The sequence below is a fragment of the Lolium perenne genome, chromosome 2, assembly GCF_019359855.2.
Source record: "Lolium perenne isolate Kyuss_39 chromosome 2, Kyuss_2.0, whole genome shotgun sequence".
Classification (NCBI taxonomy): Eukaryota; Viridiplantae; Streptophyta; class Magnoliopsida; order Poales; family Poaceae; genus Lolium; species Lolium perenne.
Genome location: NC_067245.2, coordinates 91,676,216 through 91,691,431, shown reverse-complemented (window position 1 = coordinate 91,691,431; position 15,216 = coordinate 91,676,216). Strand labels below are relative to the sequence as shown.

Below are 15,216 nucleotides of genomic sequence, written 5' to 3'. Positions count from 1 at the left end.
TCACCACCGAAGGAGTAATTCATCATCGGTATTGGCATCCCCTTGGTTTGTTCCAAGCTTTGGGGAGTGCCGCGGTATCACATCATCACTACCTTTTACCTTTTTATTATCAAGTAGTGTCATATCATGAGTAGGGAAGTTATCACATAAGATAGTTCGCAGTGTGGAAGTATCTCTCTTTAGTTGGTTATCTATGTATCCCTTGGTGTGAGTTATCGTTATGGAATATTAATGAGAAGTCCTATCATTTACATATTGCACATCTTATTTTAGTTTGCAATCTCTATTATATGATTAATCTTGTTGTTAGTATTGGTATCACTTTGGGAGCATTGAGTAAACCTATTTGGTTTTGGCAAACTTAGCTTGGGTCAATAGCAACAACACCTTAAATTTGAGTAGAAAAGAGGAAATACATGTAGATATGTTATTATCTTTCTTGTTAGTTCCTAGCTTAGTATTCTGAAGTTAAATTTGTTTGTGCTTACAAGGAAGATGCATGATTGTTTCTATCACATGTATATTTGTTTGTTTCCCTCAACTCTTATGCTTGCTAATTAACCTTGCTAGCCAAAGACCTGTACCGAGAGGGAATACTTCTCGTGCATCCAAACCCTTAAACCAAACCTATGCCATCAGTGTCCACCATAACTACCTATTATGTGGTATTTCCCTGCCATTCCAAGTAAATACTTCATGTGCTACCTTTAAGCTATTCAAAAATTATTACCTCTTATTTGTGTCAATGTTTTATAGCTCATGAGGAAGTATGTGGTGTTTTATCTTTCAGTCTTGTTAGGCAGCTTTCACTAATGGACTAGTGGCTTCATCCACTTATCCTATAATTTTGCAAAAAGAGCTGGCAACGGGGTTCCCAGCCCCAAGTAATCAACTTTCATTAATAATTCTCTTCACATGTTTTGCCCTGATTCATCAGTAAGCAACTTAATTTTGCAATAAACACTCCTCCATGGTATGTGAAATGTTGGAAGGCACCCGAGGATTCGGTTAGCCATGGCTTGAGAAAGCAAAGGTTGGGAGGAGTGTCATCCTTAAATAAACTAAAGTACATGTGTAAACAAAAGAGAAGGGGGATGATCTACCTTGCTGGTAGAGATAACGTCCTTCATGGGAGCCGCTCTTTGGAGGTCTGTTTGGCAAGGGGGTTAGAGTACCCATTACCATTCGTTGACAACAACAAACACCTCTCAAAACTTTACTTTTATGCTCTCTATATGATTTCAAAACTTAAAAGATCTAGCACATGATTTAATCCCTGCTTCCCTCTGCGAAGGGCCTATCTTTTACTTTATGTTGAGTCAGTAAACCTATTTCCCTCCATCTTAAGCAAGCAATTGAGTTGTTGTGATCCAACCATCTATATTGTGATCTACTTAATCATGCCTTTTATTCTTCCTTGTTTAAGTACAAGTTTTATCTGAATGAATATAGCTTTGAAAGTTATCAATGATTATGAGGAGATTACTATGATTGAGTATGCAAGTTTATTATAAGCTTTAATATGAGAGCGCTGCTCAATAGATAAGTATAATCTGTTAACTGTTCTCTGACCAAGAACAAAGTTTGCCATCACCAATTATGATTTCCTATGCACCTTTATTTGTGATTACCTTCTACTTGTTTCAAGTTGAATTATATGAGGAAGTTGTTCACTAGAATGTCTTGTGTGAATGAATGTGATGCTTCTTGTCCGTATTTTATTTATCGACTCTTCACTCCATAAACATGTGGTCCTGTTTACCGAGTTCAGTTTCTCTTGGGGACAAGCGAAGTCTAAGCTTGGGGGGAGTTGATACGTCCATTTTGCATCACTATTTTATATCATAATTTGTTGTTATTCATTGATATATTTCATATTTGGAGATGATACTTATGTTATTTCATCTATTTTGCATGTTTCATGATTATTGGAGGATCGCGCACCGGAGTCAGGATTCTGCTGGAAAAAGCGCCGTCAGAATGCAATATTTCGGAAGATCAACAATTGCCGGAAATTATATGAAAAATCCTATTTTTCCAGAAGACGAAGGGAGCCAGAAGGGGGAGCCGAGGAGGGCCGCCATGGGCCCACCTCATAGGCCAGCGCGGGCCTAGGCCTGGTCGCGCCGCCTTGTGAGGAGGGGGCCCACAACCCCCTCTGGCCTCCTCTCCTGCGCGTACTTCTTCGTCCCGAAAACCTAAGCTCCAGAGGATAATCGCGAAGAGTCACAGCCGCCTCTGCGGGGCGAAAAACACCAGAGAGAAAAGAGCTCTCCGGCAGGCTGAAATCCGCCGGGGAAATTCCCTCCCGGAGGGGGAAATCGACGCCATCGTCATCATCATCGAGCTGGACATCATCTCCATCATCATCACCATCATCTCCATCATCATCACCGCCGTCTCCACCGCTGCACCTCCTCACCGCTGTAACAATTAGGGTTGGATCTTGATCGTTTGGTAGGGGAAACTCTCCCGGTATTGATTTCTACTTGTTATTGATGCTATTGAGTGAAACCATTGAACCAAGGTTTATGTTCAGATTGTTATTCATCATCATATCACCTCTGATCATGTTCCATATGATGTCTCGTGAGTAGTTCGTTTAGTTCTTGAGGACATGGGTGAAGTCAAAATGTTAGTAGTGAATTATGTTGGTTAGTATTCAATGTTAAGATATTTAAGTTGTGGTGTTATTTTTCTAGTGGTGTCATGTGAACGTCGACTACATGATACTTCACCATTTATTGGCCTAGGGGAATACATCTTGTATTCATTTGCTAATTGCGGGGTTGCCGGAGTGACAGAAACCTAAACCCCCGTTGGTATATCGATGCAGGAGGGATAGCAGGATCTCAGAGTTTAAGACTGTGGTTAGATTTATCTTAATTACTTTCTTGTATTTGCGGATGCTTGCAAGGGGTATAATCACAAGTATGTATTAGTCCTAGGAAGGGCGGTGCATTAGCATAGGTTCACCCACACGACACTTATCAAAACAATGAAGATTAATCAGCTATATGAAGCGAAAGCACTAGACTAAATTCCCGTGTGTCCTCAAGAACGTTTGGTCATTATAAGTAAACAAACCGGCTTGTCCTTTATGCTAAAAAGGATTGGGCCACTCGCTGCAATTATTTCTCTCGCATTTTACTTACTCGTACTTTATTTGCCTGCTATATCAAAACCCCCTGAATACTTGTCTGTGAGCATTTACAGTGAATCCTTCATCGAAACTGCTTTTCAACACCTTCTGCTCCTCGTTGGGTTCGACACTCTTATTTATCGAAAGTACTACGATACACCCCCTATACTTGTGGGTCATCAGCAGCTTACAAGTATCTTTTGATAGATAGTGACGAGAGGCCTAAAGACATTAACCAAATAGCTCTTTGTGGTTCAATACTCTTCCTTTCGATAGCTACAATATACCTGCGCACTTGCAGTCATCAACAATGCCGGCGGTGGTGGCCACGCCCGATCGAAAAGGGCGAAGGGTGATGGTAGGCGTACCCCGATCCTTCGCATGGAGGAGGTCCATCGCCGGGGTGGCATAGGTGGAATGTGGAAGGTGACGCGGGGACGACAACCATAGTGACTCCTCGGGTTGGCGGTGTGTCATTGCATTTTTTAACGCATTGCCGCTGCGAATATCATGCCCCACACACATGTTCTCTCTCTCTGTGTGTGTGTGGGGGGGGGGGTGGCGATAGATTTGGGGTCTCTCGGATCGGACGATAGCGACACTTTCAGTGCCGTTCTCCCTCTTGCGGGGATTGTTTTGGAACAAGCTCTGCCTGGAGCGGTTTGGTCGTGGAGTGGTGCTGCATCTATCAAGTTTATGATGGCAGGTCCTCACGGGATGGTGCATTGGGGTCTCGATGAAGGACACACCAAGATGGACTCACGTGGGGTGGATGCGTTGTTTGGCATTGTGGCAGCTTCAATTGTAGACCTGGCAAGGGCTATGCGGATCTCTGTCCTGGAGTTCGCTCAACAGTCCAAAGAAGGTGACAACTTCTGAAGTGAGGACATGAGGTGCTGGCTAAGCGTGTGATTGTCTAGATGAGTGCTCCTTAATTCTCCATTGGGTGGCTTAATGGTGCCCGTAGTACCTAGCTGGTTTGGTATTGTTTGTGTTTTTAGGGCATACAACCCCAGTGACATTTTCTTCCCCCATTGTCGTGTTTGTATGTGTTATGTGGTGGCTTCAATTTTTTTTTTTGACGTATGCTCTTACCAGTTCTTTGTTGAATAAAATCGACATAAATGGTATGCATCTCTTCGATGTAGGATCCAAGGGTCTCAACCTCCCTTTCAAAAAAATCCAATTACTATACATAAAGCTAACACATATTATTGCAAAAAACATTTTTTAAAACCTTAATGCAATTGAGGTTATGTTAGTTATTTCCAAATTGCAGACCTCCTAAGTCCTAACAATTGTGATTTCGCTAGTACGTTAGCGCGATGATTCTGTAATACAAACCCCGAGTAGGAACAAAACTAAGTAGGACTAGTAAAACGATAGGGATGTGGTTAGCATGGGAAAAACCTTTTACCACTCCAAGTGCTCCGAGTAGGAAATATCGTGGTGGGCGTTCTTCTATCGTACGTGTCTCTTGCGAGTTGTTTGTTACACAAACTCATCTGTCCGTATCAGACTAGAACTCCCAATGTAACCTACCTCAATTACAATAAATATGGATTACCAAGCAGCGGTAGTGGAAGCCAATCACGCCGTGATGAATCCGTCCGTGGGGAAGGTGGAGGCGTTCGGTCTGCTCGCCGGCGACGTGTGGGCGCCGGAGCGTCCCAGCTACCTGTACAACACGTCGTTCAACATGGGCGGGTCACACCCATATAGTTTCGTCGATGACGTCGTTGAACACGAAACAGAGGCCGAGGACGATGACGGCGGCGTCGACTGGAGCCATCTCATCGACATAATCGACGACCTTCTCGAGGAAGAAGACAGCCACGGCGGCGGCGACGAATACGTCGTGGAGGGGTCCGCGGACCAAGACCACGGACACAGCGCTGACGAAGGTGGCGTACTCCCGGAGTTGCCAAAGCCAGATGACGCCACGGCTGCCGACGAAAACCCAGCTGACCCCGCCGACGATGACGGGGCCACGAGAGAGGAAACGCCGGGGACGACGTTCTGTTTTAGGACGGCGGCGGTAGTAGTTCCGTCCGTGGTCTCGCCGTCAGATGATTGCTGCACTCCCGTGACGAGAGGCGGAACCCGGAGCCGGTCCAGTTCATCGAGGAAACGCGGGGGGAGGAAACGGAAGAAGGCACCGCCCCAGTCGTCGGACGGCGTGTCCTGTTCGACAACGAAACTCGACACGGCGCGCGCAGATGGACGCAAAGGCTTTGCCGGCGATCTCGGAAAGAGGACTGCGGCGGCAGCAGCAGCACCGCCGCCACGCCGGTCGACGGGCAGGAGTGCTAGGGGCGAAACGCCGGAAGAGAGGTTTCGGATCGTTCCGGCAATTCTCGCTTCTGGCCGGAGTCGTCAACAACTCGGGCAACTTTTTTGAACTTTCCGCGTATGTAATGTTTGCTAGCCAATTGGGTATTGGTGCATTTGTTTGTACGAAAATTGTACAGGGTCTTGTTTTTGTTTTGAGTCGTATGTACGTGGGGCTTTCAGCTATGTGTATGTCAGGTCATTTTAGCAAATGTTCTCACTTTCATTGGTAAATCATCATCTCTAATTACACTAGTCTAGCTATAACATCCTTTGAAAAAACTATAAAGGAAGATATCCAAAACCTTGCATCCATCCTCCATGATTTTTTGAGAGGCTACCAGCCTTTGCATGAATTTTCTCAATAGTTCCGTTGTTCTAATAAGATGAGGCTTCCCCTTTCGATTAAATGTTTGAAGAGGGTGGGCATCCGGCACTTGGGGGATAAGTGTGACGGCAAGCTTCCCGCTTGGAACGGCAAGTATGTAACCATAGCCGGCCGCACGCCACCTTGGTCAAGTTGGTCCTTGCCTCTCAAGCCATCTACTACTTGACACCTCTATCCATCCCAGCGAGCACATTCAAGTTCATTAATAAGACGGAGCTCTCTTTCCTTTGGTTGGCCAATGATCACACAACGGGTGCAAAGTGCAAGGTGAATTGGGTATGGTTTGTAGCACCAAGAAGCTTGGCGGCCTTGAGGTGCTTCACATGGGAAAGTTTTCCACGACACTTTGGCTTAGGTGGCCATGGTTAGAATGGAAGGACCCAAGCAAGATTTGGGTGGGATCCAAGAACCCATGTACGACGGAAGATATGGATATCGTCTATGTTGCCACCACAATCATGGTTGGCAATGGCAATAAGACGCCATTTTTATATGCGCCTTGGATTGAGTGGAGAAAATCAATTGAGGTGGCGCCACTCGTTTTCTCCTCCTCCAAGAGGAAGAATTGGAAGGTGACTCAAGCTTTGTATGGCAACACATGGGTGGGTAAGGTGGATTTGGAGCAAGATTTTTCAATGGAGCACTTATCCCAATTTGTGGAGCTTTGGACCGTCATACAAAGCTTCCAACTTCATGAGAACGTGGAGGATGACATCGTTTAGAGGCTCACTTCAAATGGTCAATATACAACTAAGTCGGCTTATGAGGTGCAATTTTTAGAGTCCACTCTTCCAAGTTTAAGCAAGTTGGTTTGGAAGACTTGGCCGCCACCTATGGCCATTTTTTTGCTTGGCTTGCTAACCAAAATAGGATTTGGACAGCGGGCTGGTTAGCGAAGCATGGGTGGCCTAATTGCGGCCTATGCCCGTTATGCAAGCAATGCATGTAGTCTGTTAACCATCTCTTCGTACATTGTCGCTTCACTATTCAGCTTTGGAGTAAGGCCAACGATTGGTTGGTCATCCCCGAGTTTATCACGACCCAATGGGCGAACCTCATTTTACCGGATTGGTGGAGCATAATGTCCTCGGGGCAAAAACCGCAAAGCCATGGCATCTCTCACATTGCTCATCTCATGGGATATTTGGAACGAACGCAACACTATGGTGTTCAACAACAAGCATGCTCCCTCACAAGTTATCTTTGACAAGATTAGAAAATAAGCTAAGTTATGGGTGTTAGCCGGCGTGAAAAGTTTGGGATATTTGATGCCAAGAGAGTAGCCTTGAAAGTTGAAATAAGACACACACTTTTACTTTCTTGTAAAACTTACACTTAATAGATAGACTGGACAAAGCTTTTGCTCCTTCTTTTTCAAAAGACATCAGTGAAAACCCTCTCAATACTACACAGGCTGGATCAACCTCAAAGTTTTGATCAACCACTTTATTCATCCACCGAATAAACATGTGCGAAGCTTGCAAATTTTTTCTTGGGGTCATCTCGAAATAGTACATACATGGGTTCAAGTTCAGCACTAATACCTCTCTAATTAGCTGTGGTTAGGTCAACATGCAGGAGGGCCTACAACCACTGAGTATATTTGGTGGCTAGGGAGGGACACATCCATTGCAGGAAAGGTTGATGAATCGTTGTCTCGTGGCTATACTACATATCGCAAGGAAAAGTTCACTGAGTATCTTCTTTATCTCCAGAGTGGATGTGGTCTTTTTGGCCCGTCGGCAACTTCATGTTTATAACCAACAAAGTCTGGCCGGCTCAGGGAGCAGCGTGCCGTTTACACGGTCTGAAGTTTAAAGACAAAGGACATCTTAAAAAAATTCGTGTAATTTTTGTTTTTATTGAGGTGCTTTGTATTGTTCGATGTTTCTCTTAATGCGAGAATTTTATTTGCAAAAAAAAAAAAAGACTAGACAAGAAAACAAAGCTACCAGGACTTAAGTGTCAAACGTGAAGCTACATATCACCGGAGCTACAGCCTAGATACGTTGTACACACATCTATAGACTTACCAGGTCGGCGTGTCAGAGCTACGTGTCGAGAACATATCTGGTGTATCTGGGCTAGTGGTGCACCTAACCTTAGTACACACTGAAGGAGAAGTTTTAAAATTTTCTGAAAATGAACTAGCATGTACGTACAATATAACATGAAATTCCAAATTGGAATACGAATTAGGCGTATTAGCACTATTCTTAGTCAGTTCTGTTCTCGAGTATCGTTTTCAATTATGATCCAGTAATTTTATAAGATGTTACATACATATTGTTATATAAACGAATTTTCCAGATTTTTTTGGCAGATTGTAAGTGTGTAAATAAATATCAGGTGCACTCGATACATTGGAGTATCAGAGTTCCTCATCCACATTTTCTAGGGGAAGCAGAGTTCCTGGGCAACTCAACAGTCAACACGGCTGCAAAGGCGTGATCAGGGCTGCGTATATACGAAGAGACACGGGGAAGGCATATGCTAGCGATCAGGTCTGGTTCCTTGACTTCTTAATTTTGCAGAACTCTCTTGGCAATGACATTTCTCATTACTTGATGGCGAGGCATGATGATACACCTATGATTGACAAGGAAACTCACAGGCTTGCTGTTGCTAATATGGACTGGAATCATATTAAGGTGGGTGCTCAAATTTATTTCATCTTGAGAAGTAATCCATCTATTTCGCAAAAAGAGAAGTAATCCATCTGCCTGAAAAATACAGCCATGTTCAAAAGGCAATTTATTATTTAGTTTCGTGAGAATCGCCTTAAAAGGATGTGTTTCAGGCAAACTTGTTTGTTTTCTGTGAGGTTAATATGCATCTCTCTTTTTTTTTGCATTTGTGTGTTTATTACAGACTTATATATGACCTCTAAGGGCTGTTTGGATGTCAATTTATTAAATAGATGCTGGTGAAACAGTAGGATTTCTGAGGAAAAAAAACTATGTTATGTTGCTAGTTTGTTATGTTGAAGTACTATGCATCAGTTCATGTTTTTTTGGCTTGAAGAATTTTTATTTTCTTACAGTATCATTTTGTTGTGTGGAGAACAGGTGAAATATTTAGCAGTAAAATTCGCTTTTTTCGGTTCAGCGATAGATACACCAAATGTAAATATTCAGGATTAAGAACAACTCTAAAGTGATGTCAAATTGCTCGGTTCTTTGGTCCATATATCATCATATAATGATGACATGTATATACAGTTAAAAATGACCATATCCTTCTATACCCAAATCAAAGCATCCATCATTATTTTTGTGTGTCTTAGGTGCTAATTGCAAGAGCCCAGCTAATAGGAGGTGCTTCTAAGATTTTACAGAAGTGGAACACAACACCTCCAGGGCATCTACGAATCGATGCTGCTTGCACTCATAATGATCCTGTAGCAGAGTTCTGTGCACTAAGGCAATGTTGGAGCCATAAGCCAAATTGGCAAGAATTATCCATTCTAGTAAACAAATGGCTGATTGGTTATTTGGCATTGACCTTATGTTGATAACGAGCCCTTTTGAGCCTTAAAACTTAATATCTCACACCATAACATCACTGCAAACTTGCCCCTAAAGACCTCTTTGGTAAGGGATCTAAATTTGAACCCTTACAATGGAACAAAATCCGAAAATTTCCCAAAGAAATATCCATCACTCCAACACATATGTAGTGATTGTATTTTGCACTTAAATATGTGCATTATTTGTTTGGTCAAAGCACTTTCTGTGATTTCTGCTGCAATCCAACAAAATATTTTGATACATATTAGTAGTTCAAATTTAACTGAATGAAATCCTGTTTTTGCTAAACTGAAGATCCAAACAATGAAACAAACCCCTTGGCATTTACATTTTTTGTTGCTCATATAAACTCCTCTCTGGCTTCTTGGGTTCAATTGTTTGCCCTTCCAACAGGCGGTGGACTTGTATATGATCATGAAATCTTGTATACCGAAAGGTGGGCGTGTTCTATCAGTCTCGATATATCCAACAGAATTCGGACTGAAGTGCATGAACATTGAGATAACTCAAGGCCCTTCTGCTCTTGTTGGTGCCGATGGTGATGATGTTTGTGGGGAATACAATAACAACGATAATGATGACGACGGTGGCAATGATGATGATGATGATGGTGGTGGTGAAGAAGATAGCGACCTTGACTCTGAGAGTGAGAACAGCAAGATCCGTACTTATGAGCTAAACAGACTGAGGTTAGCAACAATATAGATACTTTTGCTGATTACCATATTGTCTATGTATTTGTTTGTCTGGGACTTAGTGAGAAGAGTTTGAATGATTTTTTTTAACAATAATCCATAATCTTGCCTTGTCTATCCATCTTTCATATTTACCATATGACAATGTTACTACTACTTGCCAAGGGTTTTCCGTTCTGCTCTCTGATGATTATATTAATCTTGCTGCAGGTACTACCATGCGGTTGTGGTGTGTGATTCCAGTGCAACTGCAGATCACCTATACACGACTCTTGATGGTACTGAGTTAATGAAAACGGCAAATGTGTTTGATTTGCGGTTCATTCCTGACTCTATGGAGTTCAAACACCCTGCTCGTGATGTAGCTACCGAGGTATCATACTTGAATAGATCGTATTTGCGTATCCATATTTGTTGGTGGATATATTAAATTGTTGGCACTTGGCAGCATCAAAGTTTCTCTTCTTCAGTAGTGTCTGATACTCTGATTACATTATGTTTCTTTCCATATCGCTTTTTAAATATACGATGCATGTAGGCAGAACTTGCCCTTCACTCGTGCTAATGTCTTTTGAGTTTGTAACTTGTTCATGCAGGAACCTCTGAATTACAAGCAGCCTGATTTTGAGACCCCTGCTTTGCAACATAGAAAAGTTAAGCTCACCTGGGATGATAATGAACCAGATCGTAAGAAGATCTTGGGGCGGAAGTTCAAAGAGGATCAGGTCAAGCTCATTTTGTTTGCTAACGTAACACTGAAAAATCAGTTTTTTGTTGACTTTATAAATTGAAAACCCCAGTGTCAAGATAAGCATTCTGCACTTTGAATAATAAAGGAGGAAATACAGTGTAATCGTAGACTCTTGTATTTTTTATAACATAGTTGACTGTTATCTCCATGTCTTGTCCTGTATTTTTGCATCTTTGACGTCTTCTATTTTTCTGTTGCAGTTAGATGGCATTCATGTATATTTAGCAGGCAGTGACAGCGCATCAGACAGTGATGTAGACGATTCTGGTGATGAGTCCCTGCCAAATGGTATAACAAAAAGAAAGTTAACAAAGAAGGAACGGTTGGCTCGTTTACAACCAGGAGATAAATCTGATGAGGAACAAACTGATGACCAGGACATGGAGATAACATTCAACACGGAGCTCGAGGACCTCAGCAAACGTGTCCTTGAGAGAAAGAGCACAGAGACGAAGACTGTCTGGGAGATGCACCAAGAAAAAATGAAGGAGGAGCGGAAAGCTAGGAAGAGGTTGTCAAAGGATGATGATGATGATGATGACTATAACGACGAAGATAGTGCTGATGAAAAGGATAATTTCTTTGATGATGAAAATTCTAATGAAGAAGCTAAGCCAATCAAGGAAATGACAAGCTTCCAGAGAAACATTTTGCGCGAGAAGCAACTAGAGAAGAGTTGGAGCTCTTGGTTGCTGCTGACCAGGATGCAGCTAATGTTGCAAAGGGTTATAACATAAAACGCAAGAGTAAAAATGGCAAAAGGGGCAAGGATTCTGTCCTGGACAAACTTCCTGAAATCGATCTTAGCAAGGACCCAAGGTTCGAGGACATGTTCACATCTCATCTGTATGCATTGGATCCTACTAATCCCCAATACAAGAGGTACCACCAGCTTCCATAACCATCAGTTCCTGTCCTGGTACTGTAAAATCTGCTTGACCTCCATATTGTTAATTTATGCCGACTGTGAAATGGTTTTATATAGGAGCGCCACCTTCATGCGAAAATAACATAGGAAGAAGGGTGCGCATGCAGGCACATTGGATAATGAACCACCTGTGGAGGAACCATCTCTGGAAAATACAATGCCACCTTATAATGCATCTGCTAGGGACGCCAATCAGAAACATGTTGGGGCAGAGAAACTGCAGATGCTTTCTGCTGTCAAATCTCTCAAGAGGAACCTTGCTGCGTTTAAAAAAGCAAGCATGAGTGACAGATAGAGAAGAGTTCTGTTTGCCTCGATTCATTCTTCATGATATGACTCAAAATCAACACCCATCCAATTTTCCTATTTATTCCATGACGAGGGTTTATGACGCACTAAAGTATCTACACTTGTTATTTATGTGTGCATCTACGCGTGACATCTTAATGGCATTCCTTTCATTTTTGGGATGTTGACAGTAGATGGATCCACTTAAGAAATTAGTACTATATGAAAAAGTTAGCTGATGCAAATGATCCGTGCATCCAAGATCCAACGACCATTTTGAATTTTTAGGAGTATATGCATTGCGTCAATGAGCACATAACCATCAAGCTGGCGTGTTGGATAAGCCCCACAGAAAAGAAGAAAAGTCTGCAGCGAATATGTGTACAAACATGCTAATAAAAAAAACCTACGACTAAACATAATGGCAGCCAAAACGGTATAAGGAACAGGCATCAAAACGGCCTGGCCAAAAGTCGTGAATGCTCCACAAGCTACGTACGTGTACATTTCGTGGGCAAGTTCTCAGCAGCGATGAAACCTGGGAAGCTGCCATTGGTGTTCAAAATGTTAACTTCATTTAGATTTAGTTGCATCCAAAAGCATTTCCAAAACTAACCAAACAAAAGAGAAGCGAACAACATCTGACATGGCGTCCACAGCTCTAGCCGTTCTCACGTTTGTTGCAGTATTCATCCGCACGTTCCCGCCGATAACTTGCGCAATCGACAATCATGGTTTCCGCGGCTCCCTCACTCGCGTGCACACACACTCCAGCAACTACTCCGCCGCGGTGCACCGCGACACGCGCCGCCTCGCTTTCCTCGCGCCGGCTCCAACGACGAGCCCCGCCATTGCCCTCGCCCTCCAGGTGCTGGCCGAGAACGGCGTCGGAGCGTACCACGTGAGCATCTCCATCGGCACGCCGCCGCTCACCTTCCCGGCGATCCTCGACACCGGCAGCGACCTGGTCTGGACGCAGTGCGCGCCGTGCACCGAGTGCTTCGAGCAGCCCACGCCGCTGTACGACCCGGCGCGCTCCTCGACCTTCTCCACCCTCCCGTGCGCGAGCCCGCTCTGCCGGTCCCTGCCGAGCCCCTTCCGCCGCGCGTGCAATGCCAGCGGCGGCTGCGCCTACGACTACCGCTACGTCGCCGGCTTCACCGCCGGGCGCCTCGCCGCCGAGACGCTCGCCGTCGGCGGCGCCTCGTTCCGCGACGTCGCCTTCGGGTGCAGCACGGCCAACGGCGGATACATGGACGGCGCGTCCGGCATCCTGGGGCTCGGGCGCGGCCCGCTCTCCCTCGTGTCACAGCTCGGCGTCGGCCGGTTCTCCTACTGCCTCCGCTCCGACGAAGGCGCCAGCCCGATACTGTTCGGCTCCCTGGCGAACGTGACGACAGGCGAGGGCTTGCAGTTCACGCCGCTCGTCCAGAACCCCGCGGTGCCGGTGACGGGCGCCCCGTACTACTACGTCAACCTCACCGGCGTCAGGGTCGGCGCGGCGGACCTCCCGGTCACGCCCGCCACGTTCGGTTTCACGAGCACCGGTGCGGGCGGGGTGATCGTCGACTCCGGCACGACGTTCTCGTACCTTGCCAAAGCGGGATACGCGATGCTGGAGCGGGCGTTCCTGTCGCAGACGGCCGGCCTGCTGACGAGAGTGAGCGGCGCGCCGTTCGACTTCAACCTGTGTTTCGAGGCTGACGGCGGCGCCAACGTCGACGCCGTGATCGTGCCTAGTCTGGTGCTGAGCTTCGCGGGCGGCGCCGAGTACTCCGTGCCGCGGCGGAGCTACTTCGACGCCGTGGACGAGGAAGGCCGCGTGGCGTGCTTGCTGGTGCTCCCGACGGGGGGCGTGTCCGTCATAGGCAACGTCATGCAGATGGACCTGCACTTGCTCTATGATCTCGACGGCGGAACCATGTCCTTCGCGCCGGCCGTTTGTGCTACTGTCTGACGGAGTTACGGATTTGATCCTGTACAGTTTTATTTCTTTCAGAAATCCCTGTCTGTACAATTAACCCAGAGTACAGTTTCCTCGATCATTTTTCAGATTTTTTAGACTCGTCCACAATATTGGCATTTTCTTGCTTTGTCCAAAGAATTATCGCCACGAAGCCAAATGCGTACGCACCACACCAAAGAATTCATTTCAAAACTATTGAAACTTTCTACCTACAACTCGAAAACAAATTAAACTATTGGAAGTTTCTAGCTATATCTTAAAAATAAATTGAACTATTAACAGATAGGTACCTCTCACCCGTTAAACATATACGTCCCACTAGGATGTAAAGTTTTTGAGTAATGCTACAGTTACGGAATCATTTTTACAAAATCGTTGTTACGGACTGATGTGGAAAGCAATCAGCAGTTTCAGCTCCTAGAATCACGGGAAGGGAAGCGATTTGCACCAACCAAATCAGTCCACGTCCGTCCGTAAGGTTTTTCCGTATGAACAATTCCGTAGGTCTGGGATTACCGAAAGTTTTTACGGGGATCTATACTGGGTTTCGAATCTGCATAGTCTGTGTGGGCCTAAGGTTTTTTTTTTTTTGAAATTTTCAAGGGGGGTGGAACCACCTGAATTTCATTGCACTCGAAACTTTTTTAGGTCAAAGAGTTACATGCGGAGAGGTGGTCTCGCCATGACATGGCGTCCTCTTTGAGGAAATTGTTTTTGAAACGGTAGAGCCATAGAGATTTTTTTTTTGGAGCAACCGGCAGGAGCACTGCCTTTTCATTAAGCAAGAGGGAAACAAAACGATCCAGACTGTACAAAGAGAGGGCATTTTTAGCTTAAGGTGGTAAAATGCCCAGAACCCACCATGGAAGACGAGCTACCAAAAAGAAAAACTAATCCGGCTCGGCCGGGATGACCGGGCCGAAACCATTTATAGCCCGATCCCTTTGGAGGATATCCTCGTTAGCGATACTTGCGACCTCAAGGTAGGTAAGACGTTGTCCAGTGAAAATGCGCCGGTTTCGTTCCTTCCATGCGTTCCAAAGTACATATAAGAACCGGCCGCTGATGCGTTTCTTTTCTTTCTGCGGCTTTTCCTTTATCATGTCATTCCACCAGTCAGATATGGATTGGAAGTCGAGGCGTCGGTCGGTCATCGGAGGAGTCGCCATCCCAAGATTTGATAAGGTTCCAGACGGC

The 15,216-nt window shown here is 44.8% G+C and overlaps 1 protein-coding gene and 1 pseudogene across 1 annotated transcript; both read left to right on the top strand.

Moving 5' to 3' along the window:
* Positions 1-4,742: 4,742 nt before the first annotated feature.
* Positions 4,743-11,847, top strand: LOC127328719 (pre-rRNA-processing protein esf1-like; annotated as a pseudogene).
* An 841-nt stretch (positions 11,848-12,688) lies between these two features.
* Positions 12,689-14,027, top strand: LOC127330124 (aspartic proteinase nepenthesin-1-like). The gene has a single exon (XM_051356450.2). The coding sequence runs from the start codon at positions 12,700-12,702 to the stop codon at positions 14,008-14,010; it is 1,311 nt and encodes a 436-aa protein (XP_051212410.1). The 5' UTR covers positions 12,689-12,699; the 3' UTR covers positions 14,011-14,027.
* The last annotated feature ends 1,189 nt before the right edge of the window (positions 14,028-15,216 follow it).